The sequence below is a fragment of the Xyrauchen texanus genome, chromosome 8, assembly GCF_025860055.1.
Source record: "Xyrauchen texanus isolate HMW12.3.18 chromosome 8, RBS_HiC_50CHRs, whole genome shotgun sequence".
Classification (NCBI taxonomy): domain Eukaryota; kingdom Metazoa; phylum Chordata; class Actinopteri; order Cypriniformes; family Catostomidae; genus Xyrauchen; species Xyrauchen texanus.
This window is the reverse complement of record NC_068283.1, coordinates 40278893-40306461: the sequence shown is the minus strand read 5'-3', so window position 1 is coordinate 40306461 and position 27569 is coordinate 40278893. Positions and strand designations below refer to the sequence as shown.

Below are 27569 nucleotides of genomic sequence, written 5' to 3'. Positions count from 1 at the left end.
GGCTGCTTTCTACGATCTGTTTTACATTCTCTATTTTTGCCTAAACCATTTTATTTCACCCAAATCTAAAACACTTACAAAATCAAAGGTCTTACGGATACAACATGGTTTCAAAAATGTGTAGCAAATGTCAAAACCTTCAAACAAAGAAAGGCAAAGTAACCTAGCCCACAAAAAACCTTTCACCTACATAGCTTGTAATCCAGCCTACATGCTTGTAATTTAGTCATCTTACCATCAGGCTTTGACTATTTCGCCATCTTGTGGCCAAGATAGGTTCCTTTATTACTTTTATTTACCTAAATAAAGTCTCCAGTCTCAAGGTAAGTGTGCATTAGATTCAATTCATAAAAGGTTATATATAGCATATAGCCTGTCTACATTCTCATATTTTGTGTTTATTCTTTTGTTATGCCAATGTATGTCATAAGGGGCATCATCTGTAGTAAAGATGGGCATTTATTTCATTTAAGATAGACTTGGACTGCGGGACAAGTTTACTTTACATCAAAGCTGTAGCCACATATTCAGGATTGAGGGGTCCAAATGTATAGGTCACTTTTAAATGACGTTTATGCTTTTGTAAGATGCTGTAAATAATAACATAATACTTTTATGTCCTAATTTGGGTGAATTCAGGCAAATTGGGAAACCCATTTTTCCGCACTCATATCACCCTGTTTTTTAAAGGAATATTCCAGGTTCAATACTGCAAAGTTAAGCATTTGTTGCGTAATGTTTATTACCATTGGATAATTGCAACTTGTCCAAAGGCAAAAATGGAGGATACAGTGATGCGCTTACAATGGAAGGGAACAGGGACAATTTTTTTGGAGGGTTTAAAGCCAGAAATGTGAAGCTTAAAATTGTACAAAATCACTTGCATTAATTCTTCTGTTAAAACGTGTGTATTACTTGAGCTGTAACGTTGTTTAAATAGTTATTTTTACGGTCATTTTAGGGTTTGTTGATATTACATCGTCATGGCAACGAAGTTGTAAAATTAGATATAACTACACAGAAAAGGTTTGTGTAACAGGGGGGTTCAAATGGGAACCAGACGAACCATCAAAGTAACATTTAATGAACTTAAACAATAAGACGCTAACATACACACACACGGCAGCTGTGGCGCTCCCTCTCTCGAACTGCCGCATCCGGCTCGACTTCATCCCTCTCCTCAGCTGATTAGCCCGATTGGGGATGGGGCGTGCGCACTCACGGCCCGGCCCCACCCTCATCACAGTTAGTAAGCGATTTTATAACTATTAAATAAAGTTAGCACACATATTCTTTACATCTTGTGGCTACACTTTTGAAACAGTAAGTATTTAAATGTTTATGGATTGGCCCCCATTCACTTCCATTGAAAGTGCCTCACTGTAAGTTTTGCCTTTTTAAAAGAAAAGGAGGGACGTGTATTTACCTGTATATCTAGCTATTTCTCACTCTTTTTCCACTTGACTTGACTGCATTAAAGTGGTAGTGATTCAATAATGGTACTAAATTGCTTAAACTGATTTAAATTAGAAACCAAGCACCTTTTCGCAATTTATTTTTGTCTTTGGTGCTTCATAAAATACTTAATATTCTTCAGGTATTTCATCCACTGAAGTGGTTTAAATGCTCTCTACTAACTGTTTGCACAAGCTTTCGACAAACTAACTACAGTGATAGTCATGACCAGCATTATGTTCTAAAAAAATCACTTTTTATGCAATTATTGCTAAAGTTTAACTGACTTGGTCCGATGATTCTTCCAGTGCATCATGTGGAGCCCACGCTTTTCTCAGGAGCAATTTTAAACCATTTATGACGCATGATGCACATTTTAACCCTTGTGCATCCATTTAAAAAAGTCACTCAGAGGTCCTTAGAGGACAAAAATGTCCACGTTAAAAAACTTCCATAAAAATATTCTATATTAATATTATTTTCCACTTTCACTGACTTTTTCACCAACATCAGTCCTGATCAAAACTACCAAATATTCATTGATTTTTCAGGATTTTAACCCTTTAAATGCCAGTTTGTTTATGTAATGCCACTGTTGTTTTTTTACACACACACATATTTCTCAATACACACATACAAAACACACACTGATGTCCATACCAACACACCCACACAATTTTAGCTGCGTCATTTATTCAATTGTCCTGCTGCGCTCTATAATGCAGCAAACAGAAAATAGGGGAAAAGCTTGTATTTGCTCCATAGGCTAAACATGAGAAAAATGGCGCCATCTGGTGGAAATATATTGCAGTTTTAATGGGTTTCAATCGGGACATTTTTGTCTTGAAGGTCCTGAGTGTAACTATTCTGTGTCCACCGTGTATTATATATGTATTACAGGAACTGAGGTGGAAATATCAAAATTCCCCCAAAAATACACACCTTTGGCAAAAGTTATGCCATTGGCATTATGAAAAAATGAAAGAGATAAAAATGTCCCGAAGGTCGCACAAGGGTTCAACAAATAAGCGCGCCTCCTTCGTTAGAACACATTTCAAACAATCGTTTCACGTGTTACTTTTAAAACCTGATACTACTAACTTTAGTACATACTCATTTTGTCTAATCTATATTTTTAAGTGGCCTAAAGAACAACTGAAATAAACAATTATGTTAAACGTTAATAATTAGCTGATTAGACATGTTACCTTGTCTTTTAACAGTCCAATTTCGGATGGGGAAAATGGCGTTTAAGCTGTGAACATAGCGAAACCGATGCGTTTTCAAACGAAAAGGCCTATTAGTGTGGATCTGGCATAACACTGGGTCAACTTAGCACACAGGTAATATTTTCGAGAAATATTTTATTCATTTATTTAGGCTTTAGTAATGACAATATAAATGCCAAGTATTTAGCAAGCAAAATGTATTTATAATAGTGTGGTCAATATAAATTAAAGTACATACTGTACCTGTCTTGTATATTTTAGGATGGGGGTCCCTCACAGGGGGACCTCCTATTTGGGGGTCCTTTGCATGAAAAGGTTTAAAGCCTCTGGTCTAGGGAACATACTCTAGATGCTTGAAGCATTTGCTTCATATGAATATTCACATAACTATCATGTCATATTGTACATTGCTGCTCATACTGTAGAGAAATGTACAGTATAACCTATAAATAAACACTGGAGTACTAAATTACTACATTGAAATATATTAGAGAACAATTGATCTTTTTGCTCTCCTAGAGCTTGTTGAGAGTCATGATACTGAATATGATTTGGATAAAGGAGAGTATGCATTTCAATGAAATCCCACGTGACCGTGGATCAGCAATGTGAAACGGTGCCATTGGAATGACACTTTACCTGTCGGAGCAGCATGTAACACACTTTCATCATGTTACAATACGAAGGAACACTGTGAACTGATCGTGCATCTGCGTACCATTAGTTACAGGCACTGTGTGAAATATTACCTTTATAAAAGTCTCATCCCTCTGGGTGTATGATGGTGTTTCTATACAGAGTTGTTGGGTTAACATTTCTGATATTGTCTTGCTTTGACACATTATGAGAGAGAAAGCTCAAGGGAATAGCAAAACATTGTTTCACTCCATTATATTGGACAGTATTCACCCCACTGCACTGAATGTAAGAAATTCAAGAAGCCACAGTCTCTGTAATGTGGTTATTAGGCAGTCGACATTTCAGCTGAAGCAAGATCGTTCACGGGCTTGAACCTGTGACCTTTGCTTTACCAACCCAGAGCCTTATTTATTAGGCTGTGAACGCTTCTCAAGGCGAGTCATTTTCAATTTCACACATTTCCATTTGTGCGTGAATAACACGTCTTGACATTTCCCGTGAAAAAACTGTTTCTGTAGATAATTAGATTCTCCAGAATCGAAGCTGGCGCTGTTATTTTGTGGCTCGTCCGGATGACAGTGAAACAGAGCGGATGAGTTGTTTCTTTTGGCCTTTCGGGCATCGGCGTAAAACAAAGTCATAGTTGGCTGATGTGGACATGGCATAAAAGACGTTGGCCTTCTCGGGAATATGTAACTCTACAAAAAATACACAGATGAATTGTAAGAACTGTGCAGTACATGTCCATTCTTTTACATACATTCTGATTTTTTAAATTGAATTTAAATTCTTAATTGCTAAACACCTGTAAACATTTCTTAGGTAATTCTTAAAGGGATAGTTCTCCCAAAAATGAAAATTCTCTCATCGTTTACTCGTCCTCCTGCCAGCAGACGTGTATGACTTTCTCTCTTCTGCTGAACACAAATGAAGATTTTTAGAGGAATATTTCAGCTCTGCAGGTCCATATAATGCAAGTGAATGGTGACCAGAACTTTGAAGCTCCAAAAAGCACATAAAGGCAGCATAAACGTAATACAAAAGACTCCAGTGGTTTAATTCATGTCTTCTGAAGTAATCCAGTAGGTTTTAGGTGAGAACAGACCAAAATGTAACTCTTTGTCATTATAATCCTTGCTATTGCAGTCTCTGGGCACGATCATGATTTCAAGCTCGATTACACTTCCTAGTGGTTGACGCATACGCAGAGCACTAGATGGCGCTATAGGGAGTGTAATCAAGCTTGAAATCAAGATAGCCAAGAAGACTGATTATGTCAGGATTTATAGAGAAAAAGGAGATATATTTTGGTCTGTTATCACCCGAAAGCGATTGGATCACTTCAGAAGACATGGATTATACCACTGGAGACTTATGGATTACTTTTATGCTACCTTTATGTGAATTTTGGAGCTTCAAAGTTCTGTTCACAATTCACTTGCATTGAATGGACCTACAGACTTAATTTGTGTTCTGCAGAAGGAAAGTCATACACATTTGGGATGGCATGAGGGCGAGTAAATGATGAGAATTTTCATTTTTGGGTGTACTGTCCCTTTAAGAATAAAAATTGCAATGGTGATGGAATCATTTTATATGTATTATAACAGTTTTCAGTACCTCTGCCTTGGGCCAGAACTTGTACAAGGGTGAAGTTGTGCTCACTGACATCCTCCAGGTTATGTTTTTGCAGAGCTCTCTGGATCACCTGGGCTGTTTTATCCTGACTGGTTAACTGTGTAACAGATCAGCAGAAAGAAATCAAGGCAACTGAAAAATAACAGAATCTATTCCTATTTGTTATTTGTATTTCTGCATGAATGATTTCTATATCTTCACAGCCATTACAAGAAATCTAGTCATACTTAAAACACAAGTATTAAACATTAAACAATATTTATACTGCCTGTTGATTTATACTGCTCTTTTTCTCTAATGAAAAAGAGGTCTAGTGTCTAAATTAACAATTCATTTTTGTTTTTGGTACTCAGGCGTACATCATTTGTTATCCAAGCAGGCAGGGATAGTTCACCAAAAAATTCATTTTATTTACTCCCCCTCATGCCATCCCATATGTGTGACTTTCTTTCATATGCAGAACACAAATAAAGATTTTAGAAGAATAGCTCAGCTCTGTAGGTCCATACAATGCAAGTGAATGGTGACCAAAACTTTGAAGCTCCAAAAAGTAATCATATGACCCCAGTGGTTTAATCCATGTCTTCAGGAGCGATCCAAGCAGTTTTGGGTGATGTATTTGGGCACGATTTCAAGCTCGATTACTCTTCCTATAGCGCCATCTAGCGCTATGCACATGGGAATTTCATAGGAAGTGTAATCATGCTTCAAATCGTCCCTAGAGACAGCAATGGCAAGGTATACAGTGAAAAAGGAGTAATATTTTGGTCTGTTCTCACCCAAAACTGGCTGGATTGTTTCAGAAGACGTGGCTTAAACCATTGGAGTTTTATGGATTACTTTTATGCTGCCTTTATGTGCTTTTTGGAGCTTCAAATTTTTCACCACCATTCACTTGCATGGTATGGACAGAGCTGAGATATTCTTATAAATATCTTAATTTGTGTTCTGCAGAAGAAAGAAAGACAGACACATCTGGGATGTCATGAGAGTAAATTATGAGAGAATTTTCATTTTCGGGTGAAAAATCCCTTTAAGACACACTTAAAAAAAAAAAATCCATACCATGAAAGAGAATAGTGACTGATTCTGCCTAACATCTCCTTATGTGCTCCACTTTAGAAAATCATACAGCTTTAGAATAAATAAAAATTTTGGGGTGAACTGTCCCTTTAAAAACACTGCCCCCAGTCAGGCTCAGGCTCTTACCAGGACGCTCTTGTACATGTTGCCATTGTTGCAGAACTCCACGCTCACCCTGATGATGCAGGAGTCATCCACCTGTCTGTTGTAGAAGGGCAGGGAGGTCAGAGAGACCGAGCGTTTATGGGTGGAGACCAGGTGAGGGTCAACTGACGCTGAGGAGGATGATGGATTAATGCTTATTTCCTGCTGCGAACCAGAAGAACTGGACATGGTGGAGTCGGGAGAAGATGAGGAGGGAAAAGCCTCGGCCATGTACTGGCCACAGCTGGTCACAGACTAGAAAGATGTGAAAAGAGAGAGACACCTTTTTTAGAGCTATTTCCAGCAGAAAACACACTGATGAATCAAAAGACGCCACATAGGAGTGGTTCTCAATTTGGTAATATAATCTGACATCAAGTGTCAAACCGTTCAAAATGAAGTACTGTGTGTAATGAGCTTAATATGTAAACATTTAATCAACCTATTCATATGCTTTTTGCTTTAAAGGTGCACTCAGTCATTTTGTTATGGTATGGTAAGTATGGTTTACACTGACACCTAGTGGCCTGGATGCTGCATCGTTCAAAAACAGTAGTTTTCAGTTACCAGTACCACTGTAGACATTCACTATGCACAGTACACCAGGATTATTCCATGAAAGAAAGTTTCAAACAGGGCAGTTACTGAGATAAAGCGAGTAATATTCAGCTGGTCATGTGATGCTAACATGGCTGCCCCCATGAGAGTGCCCCTGCTCCATGTAGAATAAAACAGCTTTCATAGGGTTACTGATATGACTGAATTCTTCATCTCACATGAGTGGTCATGATTTTATACACATGTTTAAAAAATACTACTCATTTCTTTAGAAGTAAACATTTTTTAATAAGGAAAAAAACGACTGAGTGCACCTTTAAGGTCCCATGTTTTTTTGTTGAATGTGGTGGAGAGCCTGCAAATTTGTCTCCATCCTGGGATTTTAATGTGGTCAATGGACTTATTTATTATTTTACTGAACTTTTCAATATGTATTGAGGTTTAATTGTGCATATGTTTTTGTCCGTCCAATTTTTTATATATGGCTCAGTGGGTAGCACTGTCGCCTCACAGCAAGAAGGTCCTGGGTTCGAGTCCTGGCTCACCCAGGGCCCTTCTGTGTGAAGTTTGCATGTTCTCCCTGTGTTAGCGTGGGTTTCCTCCAGGTCCAAAAACATGCAGGTTAAGTGAATTGGAGACTCTAAATTGCCCCGTATGTATGAGTGAGAGTCCCCCAGCCACTGGGGATTGCATCAGGAAAGGCATCTGGTGTAAAACTGTGCCAAATCAAATATATACGTGAAGCAGACCCTGCATCCATGTGGGACAAAATGCTTGGAAAGAAGTTAAAATGAACTAACAATGAACAATACTTATTCATCAATTAAGTTAATGTAAATTAAAACATATATTAACATTTTAAAATCACAAGTTGCATTAGTTATCGTTAGCTCGAGCACTAACATTGAACAATTGTATTTTTATTAACCAACGTTATATTTACATTTTACATTTATGCATTTGACAGACGCTTTTATCCAAAGCAACTTACAGAGGCCTTATTACAGGGACAATCCCCCCCGGAGCAACCTGGAGTTAAGTGTCTTGCTCAAGGACACAATGGTGGTGGTGGTGGGGATTGAACCAGTGACCTTCTGATGACCAGTTATGTGTTTTAGCCCACTACGCCACCAACACACTACTAACTAACTACTAACTACTTGTCTTGTATTTATTTAATGATATTGTATTTAAGAATGGGGAGGTGAGGGGGTCATTTTATTTAAAATAATGGATTGTTCCAATTGGCATAGGCGGGAGAATGTTGTATTGAAGCCAAGTGTAACTAGGAGGTGTTTGGAGCACATGGACAAGGTTGCTAGTGCTGCTTGAGCGCCACTTTAGGGAGTGGAGTAGGTACTGCTCTTAGTACCAAAAACAAGCCTAGCTTGGTTTTATGCTTGCTTGTAAACACTTATTTATGTGCATATTTTGCACCTCTAAACACCATTCCTTGTCTTCTGTGTGATTCTCCTTGTGACTGCCTTGGTCCCTATTGAACTTGTGGTCACATCTGATGACAGTGATTAGGAGGAAAATTCTCCTAATAAAAGTACTTTTATTGCCAATTGTTTACATAGAAAATCGCCGCCAATTGAACTGACTTGCCTTGAAAGTCAAATTGGACACAAGAACAGCTCCTATCAAGTTTAATGTGCAAAAACAAAATCTCTTATATGGTTGGTCAAGATTCAAATCTGATAACAATCGTTGTGGCAGGGCGGAGGGCGGGGCTGGGTCCTGATCCTACACACCCGGTCCCGTATTAGGCTAATTAAGCCACCGTGAGGGATAAAGGTCAACTGCAGAGGATCTGTCAGCGACCCCTCCGTCCCCAGTCAGACGGCCGCAGCTGCTCCCCTGGTGGATGGCAGCGGCGAGGACTCGGTGACAGCGCATCCCTCCTCCCTCCCGGGTTTCAGAACCACTTAAACGGTTTAAGGATGGGCAAGGAGGAGGCAGGAACCGGCTGAACAGTAATCATAAAGTTCTAATGTCAAACTTAACTAAAAAACAAAAAATGTGGCCACGTGCATCTCACACTCTCGAACTGGTGTCTCCGACTCCTCTTTAACTTGCTTTCCTGCTGATCAGCTGATTCAGCACTGGCCGTGCAGCCACACCCTCCTCCTCGTCACAGTGAATGTAATGTAAATGTGTATGTGTATACAGTATGTACCGGTGTTAAAATGGACAATGATTGAGAAGCAGAAATGTCTTCCATCTCAGAGCTGCTGGATCCAGATGACGACACACTGATCTGATCTGCGTTCTTCCTGGAACCCTCGTTCCCCGACAACAGCCTGCAAACCCAGACAAATTCATGTTGTGATAAAGTATGCCACATCGACCCTGATGCACCTTGTAATGGCATGCTCACGTATTCTGATCTTAACATATTACTGATGATTGGCCAATTGGCAAACTCAAGAAAATCAACAGGAAGTGCGCACCAGCATATGTTAAGATGGAGAATATACTGTGTGTGTAGTGTTGGGTAAGTAACTCAAAAAAGTAATCCACAAACAAATTACTTTTCTATCATTGTAACTGGATTACTTACTGACTGTGCACGCCCTTCACCTGTCACAAGAACGAAAACAGACATATAAATGATTTATGTTTTAAAAGTATTCAAGTATTTCTACTCACGACGAGAGCTTTTTGGTGAGAGTACGATGACTCCAGCCACTGCTGGATGATGGAGATGTGTCGTGAGGAGATTCCAGCTGTCTGGAAAGTTCATAGCTGAGGACAACGATACACAGAGGCAAGAGAGTTCATTAGTTGCATAATGTCAAGAAACGGACCCCATATCCTCTGTAGACAGGCCAGCTAACAGAAGCAACATTGCTAGAAATGTAATAAATGGGTTGGTTGCATTTATTAGTATATTCAGTATACTGTTGTTATGGCAACAATCACTTTACTAAAATCATTATGCCTGAAAAGAAAGACATCCATCTTGTGCATGTTTACATACATTTACGTGTTTTGATTCACATGATACTCATCTGACTCATGTAACAAGAGTTTGAGTCTCACCTCTCCTGATCTGAGAGCAGTTTCTGATTGTGGAGCCGGACAGCAATGTGAGGATGATGAGGTAAAACATACTTAGAGCATGAAGACTGCAGCTGACGAATTTGCCTTAAAATCTCATACTCCTGCAGTACAAGGATTTACAAGAGGAGAAAATAGACACAGAATCAAAAGAGAAGGGACAAAGACAAAGACTGTCTCCAAGACTGTTACATCACACACCATGCACACATAATCAGTCATGAGATTAATATCATTCCTCCTTCGCAACAAAATGTTCTTTAAACATAAGCCAACATCAAATCAAAGCTTTAAAGAGGGTTTGCTGTCTCTTCAGAATGTGCTCTCTAAGGGTACACCAAATGTTTGGCAATAACATCACAACAAAGAAAGGTTACCTTGGGTACATTGAAACTAAGCTATTAGGAAGATACAAAGAGAAAGACGCACTCACCCTTCTCCTCTTTTCAAAATTAATGAGGCCACCCTGTTGATGGTAAGGTACAGATATCATTAAGTGTCACATAATTCTGCTTCTCAGCAACGCTTGGTCACTTTATTATGAAAAAAAAGTAGGTACAACCCAATTTTAAAACAAAAGAAAGAGTTTTTTCTGAAGAAAGTGTGAGGCACTTGGCCAGGGAAAAGTCGCTGCCTTGATGCTAGGGTATTGCTACGCGGTTGCTAGGATGTTCTGGGAGGTTTTTAGCAACAATGCTGCTATGTGGTTGCTATGGTGTTCTGTGTGGTTGCTCTGGTGTTGCTACGCGGCTGCTAAGATGTTTTTAACATGTTGCTTTTTGGTTGCTAGGGTGCTCTGGGTGGTAGATAGGGTATTGGGAGGTTGTTCCTAGGGTGAGTGTTTTTTAACACATGCTATGTGTCTGCTATAGCACGTTGTTGCTATGGGGTTCTGGGTGTTTGCTCTGGTGTTGCTATGCAGCAGCTAAGAGTGTTTTAGCATGTTGCTGTGTGGTTGCTATGGTTTCTGGTTGGTAGCTATGGTGTTGCTATGTGTTTGTGAAGACGTTATGAGTGTTTTTAGCTCATTGTTATGTTGTTGCTAGGGTGCTCTGGGTGGTAGATAGGGCATTGGGAGGGGGTTGCTAGGGTGAGTGGTTTTTAACACATGCTATGTTTCAGATAGGATGTTGCTAGGGTGTTCTGAGAGGTGTTTCGCACATTGCCATGTGGTTGCTATGGTGTTCTGGGTGGTTCCTATGGTGTAACTATGCTGTTACTAAGATGTTTTGAGTGTTTTAGGCACGTTGCTATATGGTTGCTACAGTGCTTTGGGTGGCCAATGGGACATTAGGAGGTGGTTGCTAGGTGGTTGCTAGGGTGAGTGGTTTTTAACACATGCTGTCTGCTAGGGTGTTCTGGGTGGTTGCTATAATGTTCCTATTTAGTTGTTAAGATGTTCTAAGTGATTTATAGCATGTTGCTATGTGGTTGCTATGGTGCTCTAGGTGGTTGCTGCGGTGTAGCAATGCAGTTGCTAAGATGTTCTGAGTGTTTTAGCATGTTGCTATGTGGTTGCAAGGGTGTTGTGGTGGTCAAATAGACATTTGAAGGTGGTTGCTAAGGTGAGTGGTTTTTAGCACAGCCTATGTGTCTGTTAGGGTTTTGTGGGTGGTTACTAGGGTGTTGCCATGCTGTTGCTAAGATGTTCTGAGTGGTTTTTAGCACATACTATGGGTCTGTTACAAAACCTAGTGAGTGTCCCCGGAGGCAGCATTTTAAGGCATCACTGGCGCACTTCCGTCACGAATGCTGTTCCAAAAGGGAGGTTTCTTAATTATGTTGCTTCTCAAGATTTGGCCAAATTCTAAGGTAGCTTCAGATGTATCTAGGTGATCCCAGAATGCACCGTGAACTGCTTGCTGATTGATAACACTTTAAAATTAGACAAAACTTACTATTTTACTCAAGATGTGTGTGCGTACTGTGCTTATTTATGCTCATTAGAGGATTGCATTTTTTCCCTCGTGTCACCTGTATTGAAATCAGTTGCGAGTCGAGTGTCCCGAGCATTGCACGTGAGGAGCGCTATTTAAATGATGCGTGGATCTGCCACTTATGTAGTGCGTTCCAAATTGCTCTCTTATGAGGCATCATTTGAGCAAGGATGCTGCCATAGTAGAGAGCTGTCTATGTAGGCAGTAGACAGAGATGAAGCTCACTAAGTTTTGGAACAAACCCTAAGTGTCTGCTAAAGCAGTGGTTCTCAACTAGGGGGCCGGGACCCACTAGGGGGACTTCCAAGCGGGCCTCATGTCTTAAAATTGAATAGAAATATTAAAATAATTAAAATAATTCAACTTAATTAAAATCCTTACAAAATAAGATGTATGCCTATAAATTATAAACAGACTCTTTCTGAAACTTCTAGAATTGAAAATGATCCATGATTAATTATTTTAATCAGACACGTCTAGTTTCGGGCGAGGGGGCCTTCAAATATCATCTTGGACAGTGAGGGGCCTTGGAGTCACTGCGCTAGAGTGTTCAGGGTGGCTGCTAGGTGAAGTAAATGTGAGTGGTGCTTGAAAAGTAACAGCAGATCACTTCTTGACTTCCACACCATTTGAGAAACCATTCATGATTGTAGACCAAACAGATCGGGATGAGTTATGCACCAAAGGTTAGGGGGTTTCTTTAAATCCGTAAGAATGAGCAATAGTAATAGTGACGCTTGCCTTGGCAAGATCTTTCATTCCTTAACATACAAGATATCAGATTTACCTCCACAGTGTCAGGTAAGGCAGTGTCCAGCATGGTCAGTACTGTTAGGTATGTCCCTAAGTATGGAACTGTCCCACCAGCTGTGTGCTGTAAAAAAATTAATAAATAAATCTGTTTAAACCACGTTTGGGGGTGATTTTTAGAATATATAATGTAAAGACAGTAAATAATTTGGTGTATTTTCTATTTGCTAGCCAGCTGATGTCATGTCATGCCCCCCCACCCCCAAATAGGTTTGGTCCCCCCCAATGTTCAAGACATAGTTACAGCCTTGCCGTAAGGGACCGTCTTAAAGTCCACAAACTGCACCAAAACGTTGGTGCCCTCCAAGCGTTCGTTCAACTTGCATCTTCTAACTTCAAAACATTATAAAGGTTCCGGTCGCTGCCAATGGATAGATTTTCCAAGTATATCCAATTATATGGACACAGTGTTCAATTATTTTAGAAAAACACCGCAAAAATTCATCAAGGTGTTTCTTTTAAATTACAAAGGTTGTAACAGGCTGCCAGAGGTGTGAATGACTAACATTGTTTTTTGTATTGTTTTTTAAAAAAAAATTTTTTTTAATACTGTACATGTATAAAATGAGTCAGTATATCTAATAGCAGCCTTCTACAACCTTTACAATATGAAAATAATTTCTTGCTTAAATTTCAGCACTTTGTTTTCTAAAATAATTGAACACTTATATTATTGGACATGCTGGCTTCACATGTAGGAAGTGAGCCTACCTAAATCTTTTCCCACTTTTCCCACTGTTGTCTTTTCAGATTTGCCATTGTGTTTTAAGATTTGCTGTTTTGTTTTGCACTTCACAGCCACCGTATCATTCGTAACCTCTTGTCAGTTGTCTTGAAAGTCGAACAGGGACACACAAACACGCTCGTTTGTTGGTGTTTGTTGGATCAGTGTGAGAGTGACAGCTTTGTTTCTCAACATTCTAAATAGAACTTTCTGTCTGCGTTTGTTTGGGAAACTGCGATGAAATTTAGAATGCAGCATTTAAAAATCAGTTTGCATTAATGTAGTTATAGTAACGTTCATTCTGTGAGACTGGGTCGATAAATTCACATATCGCTAGAACTAACTTCCCAAATATAGTTACAAAATACCATTGAAATGGCTATTAAAAGTATAAGGAATTGTTATTCAAAATATTCTTTGATTTATTGGTTCAAAACAGGATATTTTCTAATGTATTTACAGAGAACATAAATAAGTGTAGGCTTTGTGTGTGCTCTTTGCTTACATCCACAAAGTTTTCTCTGCTGGTCAGAACACAGTTCTCATCTGGGAAAGTTTCACACAAGTTTTCAAAGATAGACATCGCCTCTCTGAAAATAGAGAACCATACATTTACAACAAAGTATGATTTAAAATAGAGGTAGACCGATATATCGGTTTTACCGATTAATCGGTGCCGATAGTTGCTTTTTGGAACTATCATTATCAGCTAAATCGATGCCGATAGTTTTTTCATCATTTCAAAATAAGAGTCCCTGGTGTGTTTCGGACTTTTTACACTTAAACACTTACACCTTTCCCACCACGTAAGTCATTGGTATCGGCAAAATCCACTATCGGTCAACCTCTCATTTAAACAGCACATCAATGACTCCTGGTGGTCTATTTAGTATGCATTGATTATTTTACATTTGCAGGTGAAAAGCAGCTGCATCACAGTGGCTAATATATCACTAGTGTGGCCATCATAACCTTCTCAAGCGGTTCTTGGCCAGCATAAGTTGCAATGTCAACGAGACTTTATGCTGATAGTCATAAGTCTGTCTATGCAAGACTATAATGATTTATAATGCTGGCTTATAACATTCATGGGGTTTCAATTGACCTGTTCACGGCCGCCCAGGTCTTCCTTAGTCTGTAGATGGGGTTGGATTGAAGGGCTGACAAAATAGCCCAAAGAGAGGAGAAGTTCTTTAGCTCTCTGCATCCCTAGGTGAAAAAAAGAGAAGTCTGAGATAGCTCTTCAACATCTGAAATTTTTGTCATGTGACCTTTTCTGATATTAGACCCCTCAAGGGTTTACCTGTGCTACTCGTATCCATTTTTCAATCACTCTGGCTCTTTGCGTGGTTTTAGAGGTGGGGCAGGAGGACGGGACTAGGTCGGATGAGGGGCAAAGCAGAGAGGTGATGACCTGGTTGGTGATCGCGTTGAACTGCGAAATAGTGGCCCAAATAGTGGGTGAGAGGTTCTCCTTTTTGTCTCGTTGAGACCAAACACAGCCCAGACACTGGAAGGGAACCACCTTCATAAACAGTTCCTACAATATCAGGAACACCAACGTTATAAGATGATCGACTATTTCTCCATTTGGTAGATTATAAGGAGCCAATCAGAAGCAAGCAATGAAGAGCTGGCACTCACAGCGTCCATTCGGGTGAGCTGTTCTGCAACACCTGTGTTGGAGAAGTCCATGAAATCCCACTCAAAGCGCTTCCCCTCCTGATCCACATCTGGTGCTTCCGTATTATCAACCGATCTACTTGCCACAATATCTGAGCGGATATGCAGAAGAAGACAGAGTTTAAAATCAAGTCATGGATTGACAGAGTCAACTATGAGTAAGACTTTCTTGTGTTAAATGTAAATGCTCTGGCTTTGTGATACATCCCAACCAGCCCAACATAACGGTATTTGTCAGCCTGATCTCCTAATAGTTATGTGCCTGTGGCGACATTTTTTGCTAAATGTTTTACATGGTTCATTATGTGTATTGCGGCAGTTCCGAGGAGAAATGTCCACTGTGTGGCGCTAAAAGCGAGTTAAATGTTCTCCCAAACAGCTGAGGTTTACTAGATCAACCCTAAATTTTAAACCTAAACCTAACAGATAGTATCGTCAAAGGCAAATGTGAGATGAAAAACACAACAGATGAAGCAACCACGTCATTTTGTGGTGCTTCTATGACACTTTCGGATCACTTGTTGACTTACATGCTCTACAGGACTCGTACCCCTGTCCTTTGCATCACAAGTGCAATGCTCTATCAGTTGAGCTACCAAACAATTTGATCATGCTTGAGCAAACTTGTAAATGTACTTGGCAGTGGTGGACTGGGAAGAGAAATCGGCCCGGGATTTTACATAGCAACTGGGCCAAAACTGGGGGGGGGGGGTTTGCCCCTGATTGGCCACAATGTGCGTCGGCCCACCGGAAAATGCCCGGTATGCCAGATCACCAGTCCAGCCCTGGTAGTTGGTAATGTAATGCAAAAGTTACAATGTATTGCCTTCCAAGTCGTGCGCTAAAGTAAACGTTTTTTGATGTTATAAGATTTTAAGTTATAAGCATTTTGTGAGGAATAGAGCGATGTGTTTATGCACTCAAATGTCTCTTTGTCCAACCAATGGAAGAATAAACTAATAAAATAAACTAACACAAAATCATTCTGAGCACAAATGGACGATGCTGAATCTAACCTTCAGTCTGGAATTTCTTAAGGAGAGCTTCAAAGTGTTTAGCCAGGGTGAAGAGAGCGGGATGTCCTCTCAGCTGTGAACACATGAGGCGTAGTGAAGAATGCATGGGGGGATCTCTGAAATCTTCACTGTACTCTTCCAACCATGTCTGAAGCGAAGTCCACAAAGAACTAAGAGAAATCAGGAGAGAAAAATACTGTTCAGTTTCCTTGATATAACATTATATAAAAGATCAATTTTGTTTCAATAATAATCAGTCCTGGGACATGAAATTGACTAAACTTGAAGAAACACCCGTAACTCACTCACCATTATACTGGAGGGTCTACAGCTGTATTTTGAATTATTATTCAAATGCAATTATTAAATATTTAATAAAGATACATAGGCATACTGTAGGCTAGCATGGTATTGTTTGTCAAATGTCATATTGTTGTTGTATTTGTTTACCTTTTATGGTACTTGTTGCTGTCAAGTGCAGAGGCAAGATTGTCCCTAAAAAAATAAAATAATTTTAGACTACTTCAGTGACTGTTTCTAAGGATAGGTTTTTTTATTTTACGGATGCCCTGAACCACAAGGTGAAAAAAAGAAACATTTTGGAGAGAAAAACAATTTTTGAAGAGAGAAAAAAAAAATTTTAAAAGAGAGAAACATTTTTTTTAAAGAGAAAACAAAATTGAAAAGAGAGAAAAAAAAATTTAAGAGAAAAAAAAGAAATAAAATTGAAGAGAAAAAACATTTGGGGAGAAAAAAAAATTTGAAGAGAGAAAAAAAAAATTAAGAGAAAAAATATTTGGAGAGAAAAAAAATTTTTTTGAAGAGAGAAAAACATTTGAAGAGAAAAAAAAGAAAAAAAATTAAGAGAAAGATTTTTTTTGGAAGAGAGATATTTTTTAAAGACAATTTAAGGAAGGAACTGAGACACAAAACACCATTTCTTTTTTCCATCTTGCGGTTCAGGGCTTCCGTAGTTTTTGAGTCCATTTTTGTATAGACACATACTTTAAAATCATGGCTACAAAAATGCTATTGATCATTTGCACCGTTATTGCCCAGGAAAACAGATAATACGTGGGGTAATTTTTCATATTCACAACAGCTATTTATTGACACTGATTTTAGAAAAATACTATTACTATTTTCAGCAAAAAGTGTGCATATACAAACTCAAAAAGGAAGTTAATAAATGATCAAATGAATGCATAGAGACCAGCAGTGGAATTTGAGTTCAAGGAAGTGGGCAGTGATGACGTCCCATGTAAACTAATGATGGAAAAAACAATTCTGCTGTGACAAGAGAAATGCAATACACACAAACACAACACACAAACCACAGATATCCAAATATAGCCAGCCAACATAACCACCTCCAGACCACACAGTCCCACATGCACCGAACAGCACACTTAAACACTCACCTTTGGAAGAGCATTTCGATGAGTTTGTTAGTGCTCGTGAAGGTGCGATACGTGGACAGCAGTATCCTGCTGTAGTCTTGCTCTTGACAGCAGGGATCCAATAGGTGAGACACCAGCTTTTCCAGTGTGGCCGATTTTACCCTGCGTATCTTACATGTTCGATACTGTACGAAAGCCTCCTTGGGCTCGGCCGACTGTTGAACAGGCTCTCTTCGCAGGGTGATCCCAAAAACCACCCCATCTTCATGCTCCTCACCCCACTCCTGAACAGGCTCCTATGTCACAGATACAACTCGGTAATACTTTATAGTAAGGTTAAAATGAGTTAACTCAATAGTTAATGTTAGTTTCTACATATACTAGTATACTGTATAAACAATTGCCAGAAATTCACTGTATGTTTCAGGCATAGCGTAATGTGATTGTGGGGCTTGTATGTTTTACAGATCACAACTGTACATATCATTAAATTATTTAATGTTAATATACCAACCTGCTAGAACTACAAAAATCTGCTTTGCACTTTTAAATGTACGGTCAACCAACATAATAAATTAAAGGGACAGTTCACACAAAAATGAAAATTCTCTCATTATTCACCCTCATGATATCCCAGATGTGTATGACTTTCTTTATCCTGCTGAACACTAATTAAGATATTTAGAAGAATATCTCAGCTCTGTTGGTCCATACAATGCAAGTGAATGGTGACCAGAACTTTGAAGTTTCAAAAAGCATATAAAGGCAGCATAAAAGCGACCCATACAGCTCCAGTGGTTTAATCCATGTCTTCAGAAGTGATATGACAGGTGTGGGGGAGAAACAGATCAATATTTTAGTTCTTATTTACAATGAATCTCCACCTTTGACCAGCTCCAACCAGTATGTGGCTGAATATGGAAGTGAAAGTGTAGATTTTATTATTGTTTTTCTTTCAATATTTTACCATAAAAGTATTGAGTTGTTTAAAGTCATATACGTATTTTACCATTAACTATAAGGTTAGTCATACTTTTTACTTAAAAACATATTCTTTACAATATCTTTCTGTAAAAATTATTTGTATGTTGTTGTTAAATAAATATAAATTTTCACAGTACATGGTAACCAATTAAAAGTTTTTATTACATTCTGTCAAAATGTATTTTTCATTTCTGTTATTAATAATAATAGTAATAATAATAATAGTAATACTAGTAATAATAATAATAATAATAATAATAGTAATAATAATAATAATAGTAATAATAATAATAATAGTAATAATAATAGTAATAATAATAATAATAGTAATACTAGTAATAATAATAATAATATTAATAATAATAATAATAATAAAAATAGTAATAATAATAATAGTAATAATAATAGTAATAATAATAATAATAATACTAGTAATAATAATAATAATAATAATAATAGTAATAATATTAGTAATAATAATAATAATAATAGTAATACTAGTAATAATAATAATAATAATAGTAATAATAATAATCATAATAATAGTAATAATAATAATAGTAATAATAATAGTAATAATAATAATAATAATATTAATACTAGTAATAATAATAATAGTAATAATAATAGTAATACTAGTAATAATAATAATAATAATAGTAATAATAATAATAATAGTAATAGTAATAATAATAGTAATAATAATAGTAATAATAATAATAATAGTAATAATAATAGTAATAATAATAGTAATAATAACAGTAATAGTAATACTAATAATAGTAATAATAATAATCGTAATAATAATAATAATAATAATAATAATAATAATACTAGTAATAATAATAATAATAATAGTAATAATAATAATAATAGTAATAATAATAGTAATAATAATAATAATAGTAATACTAATAATAGTAATAATAGTAATAATACTAGTAATAATAATAATAATAAAAATAGTAGTAATAATAATATTAATAATAATAATAGTAATAATAATAATAATAATAATAATAGTAATAATAATAGTAGTAATAATAATAATAATAGTATTAATAATAATAATGTACAGTATACTTTTTTACCATTAAAATTTCAAGCTGAAGTGGCAAAATGACCCCTGTAAACGTGATATACAGGTTTTACAGAGGTGGAGGGTTGGCCCACCACTGAACGTTTTGTCCTTTACCCTGTGCATTACAACAACGCCCCTAGTTAATTATAATCATGCATATAATGATAATTAAAAACAAATAATTTATTGTACATTTTAGAACATAAATTATTTATATTCTTTTTAGTAATTAATTTATTTTATTATTTTAATTCCATTACTTATTAATTCCAGTAATTAGAAATCCATTATTATTTTTCAACCATTTGTTTGATTATTATTTATATATAGTTTATTATATTTATTTATTATAAATTGTATTCATTAATTTCTAAGATATGATATTTCTATTATATATTGAATTCTGTTTTTTATTGTACTGTTTTTGTACTGTACTGTATTATATTGTCATTCCCCAATGGTGTAAGTGTTTAATTAAATACCATCTTATCCAGTCCAGTGGTGTCCTATCCCATAAGCTCACTTTCATGTTATGATTAGCAATGGAAATAAAAATAAAAAAGCGTAAAAGTGCAAACTTCACACTCTAAATGACAGCATAATCAATGAAGACAAGCCATGATCTTCATGAAATCCTGACTATTATTCAGTATTTTTATGTGGACATGTTTCATTTACAGGATCTAGCCATAATGTGTTTGTAAAGCAACACTGACGACTGACCTGTCAGTTAAAAGCAGCGTGGATTTGCAAACCACACACATGAGGACAAAGAGTCACTATGACCCGCTACAGCTGGCTGAGCAGCAGATGATGTTACTGAACCACTAGGGCAAGTCCACATGTGAATATCAGCAGCATAATTGAGTCGGAATTAAGTTATGTGTTGCCTGTAAAACACTATACTTACTTTGTGAACTTGCTTGTTTTGATTATTGGTGGGGTTACCTCCCCCCATCCCCCTTTGAACCTACACCCTTGCCTGTCCTGATGAATAAGCAATATGAAGTGTCTTTGATTTATGAACACACTGCAGATAATGAAAACCTGTCCACTGCTCAAGAGGCAGAGCCCTTCAGTTCAAAGGACACACACCTGGGACATTGTGTTTACAGTCTGGGACACAGAACATATCATTATATATGCGAAACATATCATTAAAGCTGCATAATATGCAGGGCCGTAGCAAGGAATTCTGGGCCCCCTGCCTTTATATTGTTCTGGGCCCCTTTCATATAAAAAACAATACAGTTTAAAAATGTGTTGTGGGCCCCCCTGGGCCTGTGGGGCCCCTAGAATCGTTACCACCTTTCACCCCCTTAGCTACAGCCCTGATAATATGTAATGTACGATGATTGTGTTTCTCAAAAGAAAGGTGTCCTTATATTTTTTAACCCATTATGCTTCTTTCTTGAATGAATGACTTGTGTGCTATATTTTTGAGTCTTCTGAAGCTTTGTGTGAGGAACAGACCCAAATGAAACCTAAATTTTAGCTCTATTCGGACGGGACTAGTTTTCCCTGAGGACGTTAGTAATAGTGGTAAATGGTCTGCACTTATATAGCGCCTTTTTAAGCTTTTAACCTTTACACTGTGACTCATTCACCCATTTACACACCAATGATGCAAGGCGCTAGACTGCCATTGGGAGCAACTTGGGGTTCAGTGTCTTGACCAAGGACACTTCGGCATGTGGAGTCGTGTGGGCCGGTAATTGAACCACCAACCCTGCGATTAGTGGCTAACCCGCTCTACCACCTGAGCCACAGCCACCCCATCTGAGCCACAGCCGCCCCACCTGAGCCACAGCCGCCCCACCTGAGCCACAGCCACCCCATCTGAGCCACAGCCACCCCATCTGAGCCACAGCCGCCCTACCTGAGCCACAGCCACCCCACCTGAGCCACAGCCGCCCCACCTGAGCCACAGCCGCCCCACCTGAGCCACAGCCGCCCCACATGAGCCACAGCCGCCCCACCTGAGTCACAGCCGCCCCACCTGAGCCACAGTCGTCCCACCTGAGCCGCAGCCGTCCCACCTGAGCCGCAGCCGCCCCATCTGAGCCGCAGCCACCCCATCTAAGCCACAGGTGTTTCACAGACAAACGAACAAATGACCTACTGTTTTCCAGCAAACTTGTGGGACCTCCTGAGAAATCCTTACCGAATAGGAATATCAGTGATGCTGCATATTATTGTACAACAACGCTTTTTCTAATTTATTTTGATCTTCATTGAACACAGTCACTAAAGATAAATGTCTCATTGTGCAGCCTAGTGCAAATGAATACTTTCAACTTTCTATAACAAAACAAAAAAGTACTACGTGCTGAACTGCATGCTTATAATTCTTGCAGACACATTCATAACATTTTTACACGATCACAGCAGGTCCTGGGCATTTGCAATCTGATAGCACCAGACACAAGAAGATTTGGCTGTCATTCAAGGCCTGGAAGAAAAAATACTAACATTCTGCTCATAACCATTCCTTCATTTGACACGCATCGCACACACCGGCACCTGTTGTTAGTATATCACAACACTAACACATAACAATGTCGGTTTTAGGATATTCCAGAAAGTTGCTAAACATATTAAAATTCCCTACAGTGATCATTAGTAAGTTCGTCTGTAGTCTATAGCTCTAATAATAGCTCATTTAGATATGGTCTGATGTCATATCACTGCTGTTTTCTTTTTAAAGGAATAATAAACATTGTAATTGAACAGTCTGCTGCACACTAGGTCATTTAATTTGGCATAATGTTTCTTGCCCAAATCTCACAGCCGTCAAACACAGGCACGTGTCATTCTTTGAGCCCAAAAATGTTGTCTACTCTTGAATAGTTAGTTTGGGACAGACTGCACAACATAGGCTAATTATACAGCACAAAGTGACAAATGTAATAATAATAATAAAAAGAACTGTGTACCATCAGATCACATGGAGATGAAGTATCATAATGTATGTTAAACAACTTTATGCATGGGTCTGAATGTTTCAGTGGTGGTCAGACATGACTGGGGCAAGATGTCACAGTGTTTCTTCCAGTTAATATAATTTTTAATTGATTTTAAAGTCTATTTAAAGACTTAAATGTTTTAGCAACAACAAAAAAGAAGCTGTTGAACATTTCAATTAACACGCTGATCAATAGCAGAGCACACTCATATAGTCATTTACATTTATGCATTTGGCAGATGCTTTTATCCAAAGTGACTTACAGTGCACTTATTACAGGGACAATCCCCCCCAGAGCAACCTGGAGTTAAGTGCCTTGCTCAAGGACACAATGGTAGCGGCTGTGGGGCTCGAACCAGTGACCTTCTGAACAGTTTTAATTAACAAGTAGTCACAGGTATTGTCATACTATAAGGGGCAAGTTGTCACAAGTATAGTCACACTATAAGGGGCAAGTTGTCACAAGTATAGTCACACTATAAGGGGCAAGTAGTCACAAGTATAGTCACACTATAAGGGGCAAGTAGTCACAAGTATAGTCACACTATAAGGGGCAAGTAGTCACAAGTATAGTCAAACTATAAGGGGCAAGTAGTCACAAGTATATTCACACTATAAGGGGCAAGTTGTCACAAGTGTAGTCACACTATAAGGGGCAAGTAGTCACAAGTATAGTCACACTATAAGGGGCAAGTTGTCACAAGTATATTCACACTATAAGGGGCAAGTAGTCACAAGTATAGTCACAATATAAGGGGCAAGTAGTCACAAGTGTAGTCACACTATAAGAGGCAAGTAGTCACAAGTATAGTCACACTATAAGTGGCAAGTAGTCACAAGTATATTCACACTATAAGGGGCAAGTAGTCACAAGTATAGTCACAATATAAGGGGCAAGTAGTCACAAGTGTAGTCACACTATAAGGGGCAAGTAGTCACAAGTATAGTCACACTATAAGGGGCAAGTTGTCACAAGTATATTCACACTATAAGGGGCAAGTAGTCGCAAGTACAGTCACACTATAAGGGGCAAGTAGTCGCAAGTACATTCACACTATAAGGGGCAAGTTGTCGCAAGTACAGTCACACTATAAGGGGCAAGTAGTCGCAAGTACATTCACACTATAAGGGGCAAGTAGTCGCAAGTACATTCACACTATAAGGGGCAAGTTGTCGCAAGTACAGTCACACTATAAGGGGCAAGTAGTCGCAAGTACAGTCACACTATAAGGGGCAAGTTGTCGCAAGTACAGTCACACTATAAGGGGCAAGTTGTCACAAGTATATTCACACTATAAGGGGCAAGTTGTCGCAAGTACAGTCACACTATAAGGGGCAAGTAGTCGCAAGTACAGTCACACTATAAGGGGCAAGTTGTCGCAAGTACAGTCACACTATAAGGGGCAAGTTGTCACAAGTATATTCACACTATAAGGGGCAAGTTGTCGCAAGTACAGTCACACTATAAGGGGCAAGTTGTCACAAGTATATTCACACTATAAGGGGCAAGTTGTCGCAAGTACAGTCACACTATAAGGGGCAAGTAGTCGCAAGTACATTCACACTATAAGGGGCAAGTAGTCGCAAGTACATTCACACTATAAGGGGCAAGTTGTCGCAAGTACAGTCACACTATAAGGGGCAAGTAGTCGCAAGTACAGTCACACTATAAGGGGCAAGTAGTCGCAAGTATAGTCACACTATAAGGGGCAAGTAGTCGCAAGTATATTCACACTATAAGGGGCAAGTTGTCGCAAGTATAGTCACACTATAAGGGGCAAGTAGTCGTAAGTATAGTCACACTATAAGGGGCAAGTAGTCGCAAGTATATTCACACTATAAGGGGCAAGTAGTCACAAGTATATTCACACTATAAGGGGCAAGCTGTCACAAGTATAGTCACACTATAAGGGGCAAGTAGTCACAAGTATATTCACACTATAAGGGGCAAGCTGTCACAAGTATAGTCACACTATAAGGGGCAAGTAGTCACAAGTATAGTTACACTATAAGGGGCAAGTAGTCACAAGTATAGTCACACTATAAGTGGCAAGTAGTCACAAGTATAGTCACACTATAAGGGGCAAGTAGTCACAAGTATAGTCACACTATAAGTGGCAAGTAGTCACAAGTATAGTCACACTATAAGGGGCAAGTAGTCACAAGTATAGTCACACTATAAGTGGCAAGTAGTCACAAGTATAGTCACACTATAAGTGGCAAGTAGTCACAAGTATAGTCACACTATAAGGGGCAAGTAGTCACAAGTATAGTCACACTATAAGTGGCAAGTAGTCACAAGTATAGTCACACTATAAGTGGCAAGTAGTCACAAGTATAGTCACACTATAAGGGGCAAGTAGTCACAAGTATAGTCACACTATAAGTGGCAAGTAGTCACAAGTATAGTCACACTATAAGTGGCAAGTAGTCACAAGTATAGTCAAACTATAAGGGGCAAGTAGTCACAAGTATAGTCACACTATAAGGGGCAAGTTGTCACAATGGGAACCTGTTGTTTATTGACACTGATTTGAGAAGATTACCTTTGTTTGAACATTGCATGAAACATTTTCAACCACATGTGTGTATTTAAAATTGATTATTTAATGGCTTTCAAGCAAGATTTAAACGTTACAACAATTACGAAACAAGCGAAATATCATACAAGTTACCATACAAAAATATCAAACTAGGCGTTCAAAATCACAGATAGAAAGACAGACATGTATGTAACTGTACTGTTGATTGAAACCACATAGTTACTGAGCAATTGCCCTTGTGACCATGTCCCTCTGTGACAACTTGCCCCTATAGGCTTTGGTTTATTTATAACGATGTACTGTACGTAGCAGTCTTTGTTATTGTGGAAAACAATTTTTTATTTTTTTTGGCAATCACTAGAAGAAGCTCCAGGGTTCTTTAAGTATTGTTACTTTAATTACAAGTAATAGATGGCAGTCTAGTAAACTAGATTGTGTCTCTCTCTCTGACTAACATTAAATGGTCTCATCTGTCATATACCCAGTCGCTCATGTCTGATTTACACCTGTCAGGTGCTGGGACAGCACAGGTATCTTGACATGATATGTCCCTCTATTTAAAGCGCATTCATGGCATACTAGCAAACACACAGCATCCAACACAGACAAGTGCATGCAGCAGGACACGTTTGCATTTATAATATACATTATGCATGCACAGTATACAACTTTTATTTACAACGAGTATCAGGAACATCTCATGCATGCATTATCTTACCATGGTCAGCTCCCATTTTCCCATTTCTACGAGGATGCTTTTATGATATAATCCTGTCCATCACCACAAGCACCAAAAAGTTCCACAAAAATGTAAAGAATAGAAGATTTCGCTAGGAAATAATAATAAGGGGAAATAAACAATCGTGTGGTTTCAATATATTGCATTAAACATCTCTTACGACAATGAATGCAGTTCATGGTAAAATGTTGGAACAGATGATGATCCAATATCCGTCCATTGAGCGACAGATCGCACATATGTGTGTCGCTTCACCTGCGCTCGTGTGAGCATTATAAAGTGGGAGGAGTTAAAGAAGGAAGTCTCTAACGCCACCATATCCTTAAAAATAAAACACTGAAATATATTAAAATAACCAAGCATTAAATGATTGACATGCGGGCTGGCAAATGGTACAATCTTTTACATTTTGTCAAAACAACAGATCTGTGCAAGTCTATGGGACACTTGTGGATACAGTATTATTTTTATTTATTTATTTATTTGCATGTAGTATTGTTTTAACCTTGCTGTTTTTTTTATATGATTATAATTATTGTGATTTGCATTGAGAACTGTTTTACCCTTTATATATTTTTACAATAATTATAATAATTATTATTATTTGGATTTTAAAAGATGTATTATTATTCTGTTATTTATATATTATTATTATTTGAATTGAGAACTGTTTTACCCTGTTTTTATTAGTATATTTATATATTTTTACAATAATTATAATAATTATTATTATTATTTGGATTTAAAAAGATTTCTTTTTATTCTGTTATTTCGGTATATTATTATTATTATTATTATTTGTAGTGAGAATTGTTTTTCCATGCTGTTAATTTATATATATATATATATATATATATATATATATATATATATAACGTGTTTATTTTATTTTATTTGCATTTAGAAGTGATTTTACACTTCTGTTGTTTACTGTATAATTATTATTATTATTATTTTCATATAGAATTGTTTTCCCTGTTATTTTGTTATTTTATTTTTATTAAAAATGATTAATAATAACAATAATAATATAATTATAATATAATAATAATTATATATATATATATAATTATTATTTTAATTCAGCATAAAAATGGCAAAAACGTAAAAACATCAAACTAGGTGAACAAAATAATAATGATCAATAACAGTAGGGAAAACAATGCTAAATTCAAATTCATTATAGAAATAATAAATATAACCAAAAAATTCATACATATTTATTTTTACAAATGTTTTATTTGATTTATTATACATTCTAATAAAATATATTTAATAGCAGGAAAAAAAGGGAAATCATAATATTTATAATAATAATAATACATTTAAATAACAATGGAAAACAATGCTAACTGCTAATAATAATAAAAACTACTTTTATTTATAATTTAATAATATTATAACTAGCATTTAGCACAATTGTTTCCCTGCTTTTCTGTGACCCAGTCAGAACTGCAATCTATTCTGGGGTGGAAACCCATTAGTTGAGAACCATCGCCGTTAACTTGTTTTGAGTTTTTTCCATCCTGGTCTACTTTAAGTTCAGAATGAACAGCCTGAGAGAAGGGTTTTCTGCTTGGTGCACAAGGAAGGCCAGGAGCTGTGTGTGTGTGGGTGTCCCATGGGATCTGTGACACAGTTACCGTCATCACTGCTGATCATCTGATCGTGCTGTTACATGCCAAATAATATTTCATGCATTAGTGGAGGCATGTGTGCTTCTTTAACATGAGGGCTGGCCGGCTTTCTTGTATTGATATCTCAGAAGTTAAGATATTAGATAAAACACAAAGGCAGTGCCAGGAGTTTTTCAAAGGGGTGGCCAGGCAGGGGCAAGCGATCAGTCTGTGGTGGCACAGAAATGTTCGGGCAGTGCGG

The 27569-nt window shown here is 37.5% G+C and overlaps 1 protein-coding gene across 1 annotated transcript; it reads right to left on the bottom strand.

Moving 5' to 3' along the window:
- Positions 1-2313: 2313 nt before the first annotated feature.
- On the bottom strand, positions 2314-25900 carry LOC127647843 (ral guanine nucleotide dissociation stimulator-like 1). Its single transcript, XM_052132333.1, has 17 exons — positions 25852-25900; positions 25671-25723; positions 17401-17675; positions 16430-16474; positions 15980-16149; positions 14925-15055; positions 14584-14820; positions 14386-14489; positions 13786-13870; positions 12534-12620; positions 10243-10275; positions 9792-9913; positions 9399-9494; positions 8926-9049; positions 6171-6443; positions 4944-5058; positions 2314-4021 (listed from the first exon to the last, which is right to left on the bottom strand). The coding sequence occupies exons 1-17, from the start codon at positions 25868-25870 to the stop codon at positions 3876-3878; spliced, it is 2115 nt and encodes a 704-aa protein (XP_051988293.1). The 5' UTR covers positions 25871-25900; the 3' UTR covers positions 2314-3875.
- Between the last annotated feature and the right edge of the window lie 1669 nt (positions 25901-27569).

Bases quoted from the DNA above. Each gene is read 5' to 3' on its own strand.
- LOC127647843 (XM_052132333.1), bottom strand. The intron at 14,821-14,924 runs GTGAGTGCCAGC...CTGATATTGTAG, and splicing joins AGCTCACCCGAATGGACGCT to GAACTGTTTATGAAGGTGGT. The intron at 10,276-12,533 runs GTAAATCTGATA...TACCATCAACAG, and splicing joins CCTTACCTGACACTGTGGAG to GGTGGCCTCATTAATTTTGA.